This window comes from Ixodes scapularis, unplaced genomic scaffold, assembly GCF_016920785.2.
Source record: "Ixodes scapularis isolate PalLabHiFi unplaced genomic scaffold, ASM1692078v2 PGA_scaffold4__175_contigs__length_147842914, whole genome shotgun sequence".
In the NCBI taxonomy this organism is placed as follows: Eukaryota; Metazoa; Arthropoda; class Arachnida; order Ixodida; family Ixodidae; genus Ixodes; species Ixodes scapularis.
This window is the reverse complement of record NW_024609879.1, coordinates 91,424,384-91,440,070: the sequence shown is the minus strand read 5'-3', so window position 1 is coordinate 91,440,070 and position 15,687 is coordinate 91,424,384. Positions and strand designations below refer to the sequence as shown.

Here is a 15,687-nt window from a genome sequence, read left to right as displayed (position 1 = left end):
AACGTCAATCTCGTTTGTGCGCGTGAATATCGAGACAGCAAAGCGAAGAAAGTTTTTACGCTCACCGACGTCACGTTAGATGACCCTTTAGTAGTGCTCTTGTAAAGAGTCCCTACAAGCGAAGAACAGTGTGAGCACCCACCTGATGAAAGTCCTGTTCCTTGCTAGCACCGAAACGTTGCGCTCCTCAAACGAAAGGTTGTGGAAGATCAACGCAATCTGGGGTCGGACAGCAAAGGAGAGGAGAGAAAGAGCAATTGCTTTGTCAGTAATGCACCTTTGGCTAAATAGCATAAAGAAGCAGTGGCCAGGTGTGGTACTAGCAAAGCTTAGCCAGTAAAAGTTTGTATTCTTGTTGACGGCTTGTCTCGAAATACACAAGTCACCTGTATCGTCGACCCATAGTTCACATTCATCTTACGAAACTTTTACTAAATGCTGATGCATGAAAACACTTGTCTAAAATGGGTGACATGATTATGTTTATTTGAATGCACACACCACAGCATAAAAAAGAAACATAAATTAAAAGGTTAGAGGCAACGAAAGTGCGTGGATAAGCCAGTCTCTCTCTTGAAGACATTGTTAAAAACCCTATAACTAAGGAGATTAACCAAATTTTTCGGAAAAAACTTTTTGTCCACTTGCTCGATATTACAGTAAAATCCTGCGAAAACACCCACTTCGCTCAAGTGCCTACTATTAACTTTTCCCGAACTTGGGAATTCTGCTAATTACGCATTAAGCGCCCAATTTGACCGAACAGGCGCCCCCGTCTAAATGAACTCAGTTTTAAATGAAAGGTAGCTAGGCACTCTCCCGGTATTCTACGGTAGAGCATTATGGTTGTGTCCATCACCATTTGGAAGCGGTGAAAAGGTGTTAAGGAAAGATGCTGGGCGGAGACACTTTTTTTATAGATATATTTGCCCTATGATAATGAAACTTCAGCTAGTTGTAAAGTTTTCTCTTCTCTTTTCAAGACAATTAATAGTCTGAATGTAATTTTATAGTTTTGTGTTCACAGGCAGAAACAACCACATAGGAAGGGTTTTTGATGCAGACACCTAGGCACACTCATTTTTTTTTTATAAGGAGCACGGTGCGATAGCTCATTTTGCTCCCAGTAAAGTGGAGAATGCCAGTATCTAGCCAAGAAATGTAACTTTTTTTTTTTTTTTTTTTTAGAAAATAAAAATGTTAGAAGGCTTTTTTTTTAGAAGCCCTTTAGAAGTTAGTTTGCAAAAATATAGGATATTGCAATTTCAAGTAGAGGTCGGCACCTCCCCCTACCCTTTAAATAATACTTTTTATTATTATTGAAAGACGCTAAGTAACAAAAACTGAGTGCACAAACTGTGAAGACAACCCAAAGTTGCTAAACAATAAAACTGCATTTGAAAGTTTGAAAGATATGTACTCAAATATCGGCTGCAATTACATGAAATATTGCAAGAACATACGTAGGCTGTTCGGGAAACGTCAAGAGTCAATAAACCGTCCCACACTGTATGCTGTGCCTTTTACAGTCCCTACAGCACCATGTGCCGTCAGTCATTGGCTACATTGGCTGTTCCCCCTTACGTCAGCATTTCAGTCATCATAAGGTTTTGGTTGGCAGTTTTCGTGGCAGCGGCATCAACTTTGTTTTCAAAGGCAGTGATTTTCTTTTTTGTAGTGCTGACAATTGTGAACGAAGTATCGATTGTGTAAGGATTGCAACGATTGCACCGTTATGGCGGCTCAGCTTAGCAGGCCGCAGTAAACGTTCCTCCACCGGCGTTCTCCGCTCGCAATAGGGTTTTCTTCTCGAGTTCTAGACGCAAAAATAGCGCGTTTTAGTTTTGCCTATCACAGATCGAATCGGAGAAACGTAGAAAGTACTGCTGTCATGAGCAGCAGGCTTTCAAAGATGGCCGATATTCGCATGAACTTGAGATTTTTCGAGCCACAGCGAGTCGGTCACATACGTATTTTTCCAAACTTCTTGAACAAATATTGTTTCTATTTTTTAACTTGTAAAAGTAGTATGTCCGAGGATAATAAAGCAAGTGAAAACAAAATAATGACTATATAAAAGATAAACTTGATTCTTCGACGGGCATCTCCCATCCATAAACCGAAACAAAATCATTTTTCGACCAACACATGACACAGCACTGGACTGGCGGGACACATGAAAAGTACACTTGCAAAAGGCTGACAGCAAACGAGAAGGAAAAAAAAAGAAAGCATGAAATGAAATGGCCTTACCCTTAACACTCTTTGGCCCTCTATACTTCTTGTTCCAACCTCATAATTTAAGTTAAAAAGCTCGTCGTCGTCGTCTTTGTTACCTGCAAAACAGGGCGGACAGTCAAGCGTGTAAGTAAGAGAAACCCCAAAACATTGATTACCAATGTAACACGAACGGTACAAAAGAAAAGCATTGGCTTCCTCTGTGGACAGCATACAGCAATGCTTACTGCTACGTTGCTGGTAACAACTATCCAATGCAGCGATGCTAGTAATTAAACTTCAGCTCCAACTCAGCTTTGAGCCACGAGCCAATATCACAGTCAAACAAACAGTCCAGCTAAAAAAAATATAACACTCCGAGTAAGTTGCAAAAGTGCTACACCCTGTTCACCACCAAGCTGACACAGTGGTAAAAGCTTGCCAGGCCAATCGGCCGGCTCCCTTTCATTTCCAAACATGCCTTCCGCATCTGGGTGCGAGCAGAAACGCGATCATGTGACCAGAGACTGACGAATGACTGGTCTGAAGAGCACGCAGCTTCCACTGCTCTGCCAGCTTAGCGCAGAGTGCCTCAAGATTGCCGGGCTGGCGATTCTCCCAGAGTAAGGACAACTCTGTTGTCTGCCAGCCAAACCACCATCTTGACTCCCACTCGTACGTAGCCTTTTATGGGCTGTTTACGCAGTTACTGAGCATTACCACTTGCAAAAGTGATGCGGGAACCTTAAGAAGACGTGACGTCACATGTTCCATCAACCATGCACTTGTTTTTGGCGCTCAGTGATGGAAGCGCCATTCAACCTTTTTTGGAGCAGGCAACACTGGTTTGGAGCAGCCACTGACGCCTTTGGAGCAGAGGCCAACATCTTTTAGCACATCACTCAAAAATTAAAACATGATTGTGCCACTGGACGAGTTTATCTATACATGGCTTGCATGCGGCATCATTTGCGGCCATGTCAGTATTTCTGTGCACCACGAGCTTTCAGTTTGCCGTGTCAGTTTCACACCGCAGAAGTTTTAGTTTGAAGAAACCAGCAAGTAGAAATGACTGTCAGAGCCCAGCAATGGTGACACAAGCTCTTTTAATAATAACCGAGGCCTCCTCTTTGATACTGTAGGTACTTAACCTATTTTAATAAAATAAATAGGGCACAAAAGAAACAGAAGAGTAGGTTTCATTTAGAATGGGTATTAAATAAACGGTTGAAAATGAATTGTTGCACAACACTTCAGTTAGGACTTTCCCGCCTCCCCGTTTTACATTCCGTAGTTTATTTCACCTGTAGATACGATTTCTGTAAATAGCCTGCAAAAACCAGCAAGCTTGCTAATGGGTCTACTAATGAAAACACACCCCTCAAGTTTTATAAACATCCAAACTCAAATACTATGCTATGACCTAAGATCAAACGAACTATACAGTGAGAAGTGATGTTGTGAAATATGTATCTGAACCATTTTGCTCTTTTTCAAGTTCTCCAAATAATAACATCGGCCAATAATAAAATATTTTTATTTTTTGCTTTATTTAAGCCCATGTCGGCATGGGTGTGGCGCAATTCTTATAGAAAATGTCATTTTGGCGCAAGATGTGGCAGACCTTCGTTTATGGCACAATTTGGCACAAATGGTGAGGCACTTCCATCACTGAGCTGCATTTAATGATAGTGTAAAAGCAATGTACAGATGACAACATTTGCTGTGCTTCAGTGCATTACCGAGTCGAGGAAGCCTTTAACTGAAATAATTTATCACGATCTCAACGAGTACTTCATAATTTGGAATTTTCAAGGGCACAAGCCAATCCACTGGTCTCATGTACACAAGGTCAACACACTGCGGCTCTTGCCCTCCCAAAGGATATCACCACTGTGGCAAGGTGCAGCCAGTAAGCAACATTGAGGCACTCTAGCTTAGCGGCAAATGAAGCAGTGAATGTGCCCTTACAAATCGACCCAAAAGGCAATAAGAAGTTGAACTAGTTGAAAAAAGTGTAAGCTCCTTAAACTTTGCTGTTTCTGAGTGTGCAAGATGAAAGAAGAAAAAAAAAAGTATTTGTACAGTTGCGAGAAATAAACAATTCAGGTTCAAAGCAATTAAAAAAGTCACTCCAAGTACAACTTCCTGCCGTGACTGCTGACACTATTTATGTATCTTGTTCCTGATGTCACTAGGCTGCACCGCACAACAACTTTTCCCACCTACAAAAATCTCCACAAAGAGATGCTTCTTCGTGGCCAGTCGGCGATATTCAATCAGCGGTGCTCGAAGGCCGTACTAGCGAACGTGCACTGGAGGTACATGCACCTCCCACAAAAGCAAGAACACAAGAAAGTAAGGGCAGCGACAGCCGAGCACAATCTCCGACACAAAAGGAACGCGTCGCACAGTGAGGGGAAAAAATCCGGGGCACCCACCTCTGCCGATATTGAACAGGGCTACGGTGTCGGCATCTAAATTGTCTTCCCAGAACCGCTCCATGCGCCTGCCTTCCACACCCTGCCAGCACTCGAGCAGCGTGGGCCGCAGCGTAGGGTCGTCTGCAAACGGCCGCAAAAGAGAGCTTGCTGAGGCGGATCGCTCAAGCCCCCAAATTCCGTAAAACGACTTTAAATTACGCGTTACCACGGGCCTCGTAACTATCAGGCTGCGGCGAAGCCTCCGTGGTAAATTTAGTACAAATTCTTTACCATTAGTATATTTACATCATCCTCATACTAAATGCTGGTGCAAGTATAACAAGCCTATTGCAACTAACTTCCACGTAAAAAAAAAAAAAGAGGTGGCAAATTGTGTCTAACTCTGCTTGTGAAACCAGAGACATCTTGTAACGAAAAATAATGCCGCACCAAAGTTTTTGTTTGTTAAGGTTACTTTACAAAACAGGAACTGCATGTAACAAAGGTGAAAGTTCTCCCGTCTACCGAGGGGGGGGCCCTTTTGTGGCCACTCCGGCCCTCGACATGCACCGTGCATCTGTCCGACACCTGCTACGCACAAAGGTGGAATTGCCTAGAGCTCGCATGCTCCGATGACTGCTTTTGGGAGGGATCCGGACCGTCGCGTCACAGCAAACGACGCTCCGTTTCCTGTCAGCACTTTTTATCTTACATCCAAGTCCGTGGACCTCGTGGTGAGTTAACACCGGGCTCAGGAGAAAATGAGTTGTAAAGAGCACCCCTTCTACTTTGATCTCCTTGCCAATAAAAATGGACAATGTGAGCGAGAGGCGGGAGCAGGGTGGAGAGGCACCCACCATTGGAGAAGAGCCCCGCCTGTGCGAGGAGGAGGTCGAGGAGGCGGGGCACGCGGTCCAGGCGCAGGGCGTGCCTGCCCTCGTTGGACAGGAGGGTGCACACATTCAGGCTGAGGGCCTCCTCATTGGGCAGGCCGCTTAGCAGGGACAGGCACAGCTTGTTGTACTCCGACGGGGGGCCCAGGCTGGCCGCAAGGCCCAGGGCCAGCCGCTGGCTCTCTGAAAAGGGGGCCAGGTTCAACGGCCAAGAACTGCCTCCCATGGACAACGTTCGTATATCTATCAGTAGACAAGCTCGAGAGAAGAGCGTTGTTCGAAAACGAAACTTCGCTGTTGCCCACACACTGACAGGTACGGGCAGATAGAAATCCTAGCGCCACCAGTGGCACTGTTCGCACGGGCTACAGAGGAAAAAGATTTTTCCAAACAACGCTTTTTTTTTAGCAAATTTCTGCACAAACTTTATGTTCGCCATAAAAACCCCAATAGAATCACTTTCCACCGCAAGCAACATGTGTCCGACGCTCTACCGGTTTTGTCGTTTCCGTCCCTATGGGTTTAGCGTAGTGAGCCCCACCGAGCAGGTGCCCCACGAAGAGGCGCCCAGACGTTTTAGGAGGCTTGGCAACCAACTTCAATCTAGGAACGTTGTCCGCGGCATCCCCAGACTGTCTTGGTCCGCCACTTTCTAGGTAACAAGGCTGCGGTACTGGATTGGCTACGTTCCCTGCTGGAGGGCAGTGCAGGACACTGACAGCGGAGGCTCTTAAATTTCTGAACATCAGACCTATACTCTGGGTCAACGCTTTTGTGCTACATTGTCGGAGCTAGCGTAGCTTCCACTGTGCAGCAGTCTCGCACTGCTGCGAGAGCACATGGCTTTGTCTTTTGCACCTGATTTGCATGTGCACCTAGCGTTGACAGAGTTGCAGCACTGTGGAAGCTAGACTAGCTTTCACCAAGTAGCACAGAACAGTTGACGCTGAGTGTACACCAACGCGCGGGATTCAGGACGCTGAGCTGCGGCAGCGCTGCGATTGCGGTAGGTCAGCCAGGCGGGCGAGGTGTGGGCAAAACAGCGAGAATTTCGCACATGCAACGCAGCAATTTGGCCTGCCACGAAGCTACGTGGCTTTCGGTTGCGCCAAACAGTACTGCAAAAGTTGTGAAATAAGCTTCTACAAGTTAAAGGTGGACGCTGACAGACGCATAAAACAAACAACCTGCGTGGATAAAAAAAAAAAAAAATTTTTCTGCCTCGCACAGACGATTGCTTGTGTGGTTAGCCTTCATTGAAGGTTAGTGCGCAGCTTCCACGGCAATCGTTCTTCCGAGCACTGAGGCACGCCTATGCTAGGGACATCATCTGATCCAAACCACCCGGACTTCATTATTACAGTGTTTGCAAACAAGTTGCTGCCCAAATTTTCTCGGTTGCTCACTACACCCAGGCATCGTAAGGTGCATGGTGATGCCGTCGCAGGCACCGTAAGGTGCTTGCAATGGCATCACTTTGGCTCGTACAAAGCACAACGTGGAGCCTTAAGGCGTCCAGAACTCCCAGTCGCGTACCAGGCTTGTGGCGTAAAAAAGTGCAGTTAAAATTCCAACGCGAACAACTCCCGATCTATTCGCACGCATAGCGCTCAACCAGTTCTTACTAGACTCAAAGTAGTTGTATGCCTCGAGAGACTTGTACGCTGGCACCAGGTCGGCCATAAATTAGCTCGGCGAAAAGACCAGGCAGACGACAACGTGAGCCACCAAGGTTGGCAGCAGCAACCAAGCAGATTTGGCATCGGAGCACTAGCGCTCCTTGCTCACGGCGAAGGTATCCTCGAAGGCGACGCCGTCAACACACAGTTCTTCGCCGTATCGCTGCTGCTCAAGCTCTGGCAGTGAGCGCTGATAGTCCGACATAACAAATAACAGAATGAGACACAAAAAAAAAAGCTAAAAACGCTGCAGTTCAGTTAATGAGCGCACAGCCCGCATCGCAATGGGGAAAATGCGGCGAGAGCGGTAGCTTTTGCCCGCACCCCTCCTTCGCATGCGCAGCTCTCCTGTCGTGTTTGTAAACAGAGTGCGCCTCGTGTCGGTGTGTGAGAGCTTGTAAGCAATTTCACCACCACCGCAGTAAAATCCCCCCCCCCCCTCCCCCAAACCCCATCCAACACTTCCCAAAACGGGAACATAGCAGCAATCTGTAAACTTCTTAACAGAGGTGTTAGCACAAACTGGAAGCTGGACAGTTCAGGGGTGCGAGCTTGCTCATCATGAGAGTGAAAGCTACAGTTAATTCGACTCTCGCGGGGCGAGCCAAGATATTGTTAGCAGGCGATTCGTCCGCCATGGTCACAGACAAGGTGAAAACTGCAGGGAGGAGCTTCGGTTGCCCTGCCTCAAGCACGAGCTTTCTACCTTCAACCACGCTTCGTCTCGTGCATCTCGAGCGCGCGTGCGCGCAGCCAGAGGACGGCAGAAGGCCTTTCGCCGTCTTTGGGCGTCCGAAAGACGCGCCCTGCCATGCTCGTTCCGACAGCGGCTACGAAGCGGCCCGAGTGGGACGCCGCAAGAAAAGGCTTTGTTTCACCCACCGGGGATATCATGCTGTGCACGGTTGTAGAACATGGGCACCTGGACCAGCACCGAGGCGTTGGACTTGCGGTTGCGAGCGTCCGAGCTCGGCTCCCCTTCCTCGTCCGCATCTTCGCCCAGGAAGTGCACCTTCTCAAAGAGGCTCAGGTACCTGCAAAACGGACACACACACTGTATCTTCTACCTTGATTATTGCTTCATAATCACGTTCTAGAATGATCTTACTCCCCTACGACTGTGACCATTGGCCCCAAATTAACACTTTGTGGAAAGCTTACGTATACCGCATTTTTCGGACCAAAGCCCACAGCTGCTGCCTAGCCCGCAATCGAAAAAATTCCCGTACACTGCACACCTTGACAAACGCCTGCTTTGTCGGGTCACAAAGAAGCTGGTAGCATGCACAGATCGACATTAACGTACACTGTTACTCGCAACATTCATCGCATTTCGTCCGAATTGACAATCTAGACAAACAAATCCTTGCATAGTCTGCACCGCGTAAAAATTAAACTTTTAATCGTCTGTAGCCCGTAGAGTCTAGTCCAGAAAATACAGTATTCACTATACACTTATTGGGTACAATGTGTTTTTGAATGCAGCACCAATGTCTTTCATCGGCACACTGCTTGCTCTGCGTTTTCATTCTAAAATTTTCCTTTTCAGCTACAATCACGCGTAACTATTACTCGCGCAATATTCAGGATAGATTCATTCGGGAAAATGTGTTCTTACATACGCCAAACCAATGCACAGGTATTCTTCGCTCGCTCATACAGCAGACTGTTCGTTGTGCAATCTCGACTCTAGAATTTTCACCTGTGACCGGCTGCTTTGGTGCCTGAAATTGCAAATGTTGCTATACGTAGTATTCATTAACGGCCATAGCTGTGCACTCTGCGGTTAAGCGCATGCTGACAGCGACAGTTTGCCAGACCCCTCCCGCACCGTCACAAATGTTGTTCGTGGCGGATGATAAGTTGCTTTACCCCCAGCCTGAGCTGATCATGGCGTGCGAAAACTTTTTAGTGGCTCTGAATGAACGTTGAAAGCAATTCTTATCTACAGGAGTTTTTCTTTTTTTGCCTTACAGATGTTTTAGTAAAGTCGTGAAAACTACACTATTGCAGTCTGTGCTGGTGAGTCATACGGCCAGGGGGAAATAATACAGCGGGCTAATTGTCGCAACAAGCAAAAATAAATAATATTTGTTAATGAAGTTTTTAATTATTGGAAATAAACATATGGTTCCAATTATAATCTTGCAGAGCGTCATCAGAAACTACTTAATCGGTAATTTTCGGAGAAGATTGAGCTCGTGGGATGAGCAGCAGTGCACTAAAGTTATTGATACTGCAACAGGCAGTGAGACACAAGGCTGTTGGTGAGAACACGCTGATGATAAGAGATGGAAAAACCAGATGGGTGCATTATCGCACCAGTAGCATTGCTCCTGATGCACAAGTGGCATCCAATGCGACCGATTTACTATACTAGTCTTCAATGACGCTCTGCAAGTTTCTGATTAACATAATACAGCAATTAACACTGCAGTGATGTGATTGGCCTAAGCCATTTTGGAGCGCCTTTCAGAGCAGCCAAAACAGTGTTTTGGAGCAGCAAATGTGGCCTTAGAGCAACCAAAACAGGTTTTTGGAGCAGCAAAAGTGGCTTTTGGAGCAGCCAAGACAGTGTTTCGAAGCAGCAAAAGGGGCTTTTGGAGCAGATATTTTTAGGAAAATAAAAATATTGGTTTTAAGTGCTGTACAAACAAAGAACAATTTGTGGTTATGATTATAATGCAATTAAATACAAAGGTGCAAGCCAGCTGGACAAGGATGACGAAAATAATCCCTTGAGAAGGGGAACAAGAGGGACGAAGGACAAGAACAAATCTTTTGTGTTGTGTTCTGATGCGACGTGTTGTGACGGAACTTGCTGCTTGTGTTTCTACTGCCGAGCCATCCCACAAGTTTACAGTGCTGTAAAAATTAATGAGCCCTTCAAAAAAAAAACGCTTGCCACCGTTTTACTGGTTCCCAACGTGCCAGATTTCCATCAAAAATAAGCAAACGTAAAACAATAAATTGCAAGCGTCCAGGCTGGTGCCTCTGTCGTGCTATCATGTTCGCAAGCACGTAAGGGCAACTTCGGCAGGCTCGCAGTTGCGCGAGCGGAGACAACGGCTGTTCGATCGAAACCGAAATCATGCCACTCCGCTCCGTCGCCAACTGGTTCCCGAAATTGTCCGCAAAATGTAACTGTCAAGCATATGACAAAAAACAGTCCAGCGGCGCGTGCTTACAAGGCCGGCAAACGAGGTACAAATGCGAAATACACACATGCACACACCAAAAAAAAAAAAAAATCCTTAGCGCATTAATGCAAGACATTGCGAGCCAGGGTCAAAACGTTCCCAGAGCGCTTTCTGCAACAACTGAACTCGAGACAAACAAGCGCACTGTGCGGGTTTAGCGTGCCGACACTGCCTTCTTTGCTTTAGCTCGCTTCTCTTCAACTTTCTGTGGCTGCCAGTTTTTTCATGTACCGGGGTCCCTCTCGAAAGAAAGCCCACTAAGAGAAACCTAGGTAATCAACACTTTGAGTTAGAGAGGAATTTTTGTAATAACGTATGATTTAAACAAAAACCGGAATGCTGATGAACATGCGGCGGTACTTAATTCCTTTCATCTTGGAAAGCACCATATCTTCAGCGACATGGGGACAGCAACACCCGACATCGCACGACCACGGTAACTGGAAGGCAGGGACCGAATATAGTTTTCTCACAGTCGTTGCTTTCAGGAACGAGTGCATCAGCTCACGAAGTAACTCCCGCCGTGCAAAAACTTGGTTTCGGTTCACAACACGACAGCATGGCTGGTACCTGGCACGCTAGACTTAGTTTTGTTTTTGAAAGACGACCGAAATTAGAATTTGGCGCAGCCTTGGTGCAGATTACCCATATTTTGGCAAAATGTATCAGGATGTAGCAGGGTTAGCCCCTTGGCGCAGTATGGCGCAATTGGTGCAGCAATCACATCATTGCATTGTGACAATTAGCCTCGTACATTGTATTCCCCAGTCACGTAACTCACCTGCACAGACTGCATTAGTGTCACCTTCAGCTTTTCTTTTTTTTCTTAACAAATCTGTAAAGCCTAAACAAACACTATAATTGGAATGCATTTACTGGACAAAATGTTTTTATTTCAAACCAGTCAACCCTCAATATCATTCTTATCTGAACCTCCCGAGGGAAGGCAGCAAAAAATATCAAAAGCAAGTTGCCACACTTGAACTGGATAACCAGCAGAGAACACCTCGAAACGATGCCCAAGCCTCAGGCACCAGCACCTCAGAAAAGACAGCAGGACGCACAACACCACTAATTACAATCATAGTTTACTTACTGCAGTACCAAAGACAAACAAATGTAATGCCTTATCTGCTGCACTACCAGAGATAACAAAGTTAATATTTTATCTCCTTCAGTACCAAATTCAAACAAATTTCACAAACAATAAGTTTAAGGGGTGCCACCCACAAATACTTTTGCAAGCCCAACTTTTCAGATCACTTTTGAAACTAACCATCCAAAGCAACATAGGACTAAAACAAACAAACAGGGTTGTATAAAATAAACAGGCATTTATAAAAGCGTGTCTGGGAAGGACAGGTAACACTTCCAGGATACAGGCTTCATCTTTTTAACTGTCTGTTGCACCTCCCCTTCATGCAAATGGTTAGTAATTTTATACAGCACAGCCACCAAATCATGTGTCAGCACTGAATACTCTCAGATACCAAATTTGTGCAAATTAAGAGCCCCCAAAGGCACAAGTTAGCACAGTTTTGCTGTGGGCTACGTCTTGAAGAACAAACATCACGCACCAAGCAGAAAACCAAACCTCGAATGCATCAAAACAGCTGCTGATAGAGCACGGATAAGAATACACGGACATCTGCGCATATTCATGGTACCTCATCAACAAACAGTCTCCAGATCCAAGCAAACAAAGCGACACAAGCAAAGGAAAGAAGGCATAAAATTATGAAACTACAAAACAAAAGATTTGCCCCCCCCCCCCCCCTTTTTCTTTTCCTGCCAGGTGCAAAATAATAGAGTTCAAATATTGAAAGAAAAAAAAAGACAGCCTCCTCTTGAAACACCACCTGTTCAAACTCGCAAGCATAAAAACCGGTAGTTTTCCAGGAAGAGAAAGATAGCCGGTAGAGCAGATTGCCCCGAATGGCGTCGTTTCCTGAGCTGGGTATGTGGATGGTCCTCGCTTAAAGGCCAGGAGGCACCCAGCAAAAGAAGACAAAGATGGGAAGTGATAAAATGATGCAAGCAATAAACATTGCAATAAAAAAAATGTTAAAAAATATTTAATTTTTGCTTTTTAATACAAACATGTTCCTTGGGCAGTAAAATGGATTGCATAGGCCAAAGAGGTGAATTACCAAGCTAATTCACCTCTTTGGCAGATCAGCAGCTCACGGCAATTCTTTTACAACCGCCCGTTTATCCGGAGAACTAGCTTATCTAACCACTCCTTTTCCCAGATGATCGTTGACTGGAACGACCTGCCAGACTTCATCGTATCACATAAAAACTCTAAAGCCTATGGCAGAGAACTAGCAGCCCTTTTTTCTTCATCATAAGGTGGAATTTTAGTAATGCACATATTGTTTCTGGATGTTTTGATGGCGACTGTCTTTCCCAAGGGTAGTTACGCAGAGTTTTACTACATATTTTTACACACCTGAACCGTGTTGTCTCGATAGTGGAAACACCATTAAGATCCCTCCCCCGCCCCCATGTACTGCCCTCCAGGAGGCCTTTAAAGGAGCCTGAATAAACAAATAAATAAATAAATCATTAAATGTCCCATGATGGTGGTGCACATTCAAAGATTTTTTAAATCAAGCGTTTTTGATGTTTCGCTGGTCGTAATCGGTTATATGTTTTATAATTCAAACATATTTCATTGAAGACCATTCAAACAAAAACATGTCTGACATCTGTCTGGCTAGAAAGACGAGACTGACCAACTGAGGCCAAATTCACAAAGAGCTTCGTAGTTTACGACAGCTTAGCTAAGAAGCTTTTAAGTTAAAAACGTCGTAAGAAGAGGAGAAATCGATATTCACAAACGCGTTTTCAAGTGAGAGGAGGAAAGTGACATTGTCGTACGGAAAAACTAGAACTTCCAATGCTGTTGCTATGGTGACGACGTCTTCGGCAACATGAATAACCAATCTGAGAGCTCGGCATGGCTCGGAGCAGTTCGGAGCACGTGAATTTCTAGTAAAAAACATAGGCAGCTTTTCCGCCATCGCTTGTCTAAGGTTCGTGTCCGTGCAGTGATATGCCAACGCTAATATGATTTAAACGCACTCAAATGCTGAGGCCGGTATAACCACCTCTGTTGGCTGCTACGAACTCGGTCGCCACAAAGTCAACACAACTGCCATTAGATAGTTTTGCTGCTGGCTCTTACGTAGGCAATACGCAATAGTAAAACTTGCGCTAAAAACGACCTGCTCGGACCGATTTTAGTTGTGCGTTACGTTTCCGAGTGAACACCTCGCATGATCTTGGTTAAATTTGCTAGAGTCGCAGAATTCCGCCAGCATGCTCCTGAAAACGAATACTGCAAATGAAAACGTGTCCAATCATTTTATTTAAAGTCAAACCAAGCCGCAGCTGCCTCGTCCAGCGTGCTTTTCTGCGGGGTACAGAGGCTACGAGTACGGGTGCGTAGCCAAATTCGATCACGGAGCCTCCGTCACTAGTCCCGTGGAAATGCCACCGTTCATCAATGCTATCGCGGAATGAAATCCATGACCTACTGAAGTCCAGTGCGTAGCGAGAACTTCGGCGATTTTTTGAAGAGTCGTTCGTTCGTCGACGATGAACTGAGCGAATAGGGGGCATTAACTGGACGCCATATTTGAGGGTGCTGTTGAGAGCGCAAGCTCAGAATGAGCTCACATTAATAGGCTGCTAAGACCGGCAATCCTGACGGTGCGGAATACACGTTACAAAAGAACTGTGGAAGCTTGTCATCCGCACGCGCTCAGCATTTGCGCACACGGCTATGGCCGCCAGTGAATACTCCCTACAGGCCTAGCGTCGAGCAGATCGCAGCATTGACGCACAATTCGAGCGGTGAGCACTTTCACTGTGCACTCTTTCAGCTGCATGGCGATCTGATTCGACCGCGGTACGTCCCGGAAAGAAGTGCCGTGCTGACCACCACGTTATTTCACCGTTCGCGTAACACAGAACGTAGAGAACACCATGACGCCCTTGCTGGGCCAGTCAAGGTAACCGCCATCTTGGAAATGGCACTCTCGTTGGGCCCGAGATCTCTCGAGAGCTTCCCGCAAGGCCCGCTAACCCGCAACGCAACAGCCCCAGCGTTGCGTGCGCACGCAATACGCTAGTCCTTCTACTGCGTTCTGAGCAGGCGCACTCACGACCCGCAATTTCCTTGCGTACGCAAAGCTATAGCGTACGGTCCACTAAAACTGTCTATCGTTGCTAAAAGAAGACGGCCCGTGCCAGTCGTTTGCAAAGTGGTGTAGATAGAAACAAATCGCTGCGGCGTTTTTTTGCGGCCTCGGAGATGCAGGTACGAGGCAAAGTTAAAAAAGATATGTTTGAACTACGAGAGTGTCAGCAAGAGCCACGTAAATACCTGTTCACACTCAGAGCGGATGTGCACATTTGGTCGAAGTGCTGGATTCACGCTGTTAGACCGCGCCTTGGTAAGCGCATCGGGACCGATCTTTTACGACTCCTACGATTGCAATTCGATACTGACGTGACACACGGCAAAGAGGTTGGGCCGGCATCGCTGTTATAGTTCGACAGTGACGTACGGTTGAGTCAGAATAAAAATGGCATATGAATAACAAAGTGCACATACCGTGTTGCGAAGGTAATCCATAAAACTGTTATAGTTCAACAGTGACGTATCGCCGTGTCAGAATAAAAATGGCATATGAATAACAAAGTGTACATATTGTGCTGCGAAGGTAATCCATACGGTGTTTATTTAGGCTCTATATCACACAAAACAAGGAGATAGAATCGATGAGAGTCCCTTTTCGACGACAGCGCGTTCGTCACCTCGGAAAACAAGGAGATGACAAGGGGAAGAGATTGACCTCTTAATCAAAAATTGAGTTCAGCAATCAAACCATTGGTACGGGAAGGGTTCACAAGGGTTGCACGGGCATATTACACTCAGCAAGCCAGCCGGTCGTGGGCAGACGGTCTTCGCCAAGGACCGTCTGAGCAGGTTGGAGTGCCTGCTAGGCCTATATTCTGCCGACCTTGCTTGGTCGTTGGGATCGTTGCCGATGTAACTTTTCCTGGGTGCTTGTGGATCCAGCGTTCATGTTCGTCATAGTCAGTTTCAAGTACTTTTCTTTTCTCTTGCTACTTGAAGTCAAGACACGCAAGAAGAGCGCGTAGAAAAATAAATGTCCGTTGGGCCATGTTGATTTGATAGCAAAAAAGTGCATAAGACAGCTCCGGAGCTGTCGTAGGATTCCATCGCAGCCTGCACAAAAGT

General features: G+C 46.0%; 1 protein-coding gene across 1 annotated transcript in view; it reads right to left on the bottom strand.

Annotated features, from left to right (window-relative positions):
- The window catches only part of LOC8043147 (AT-rich interactive domain-containing protein 2), an 83,842-nt gene that overhangs the window by 28,386 nt on the left and 39,769 nt on the right, over positions 1 to 15,687 (bottom strand). Inside the window, 5 exon segments of the mRNA XM_029983890.4 lie at positions 143 to 219; positions 2,254 to 2,336; positions 4,659 to 4,781; positions 5,498 to 5,716; positions 8,095 to 8,246. Of these exon segments, the coding sequence (XP_029839750.2) occupies positions 143 to 219; positions 2,254 to 2,336; positions 4,659 to 4,781; positions 5,498 to 5,716; positions 8,095 to 8,246 (654 nt within the window).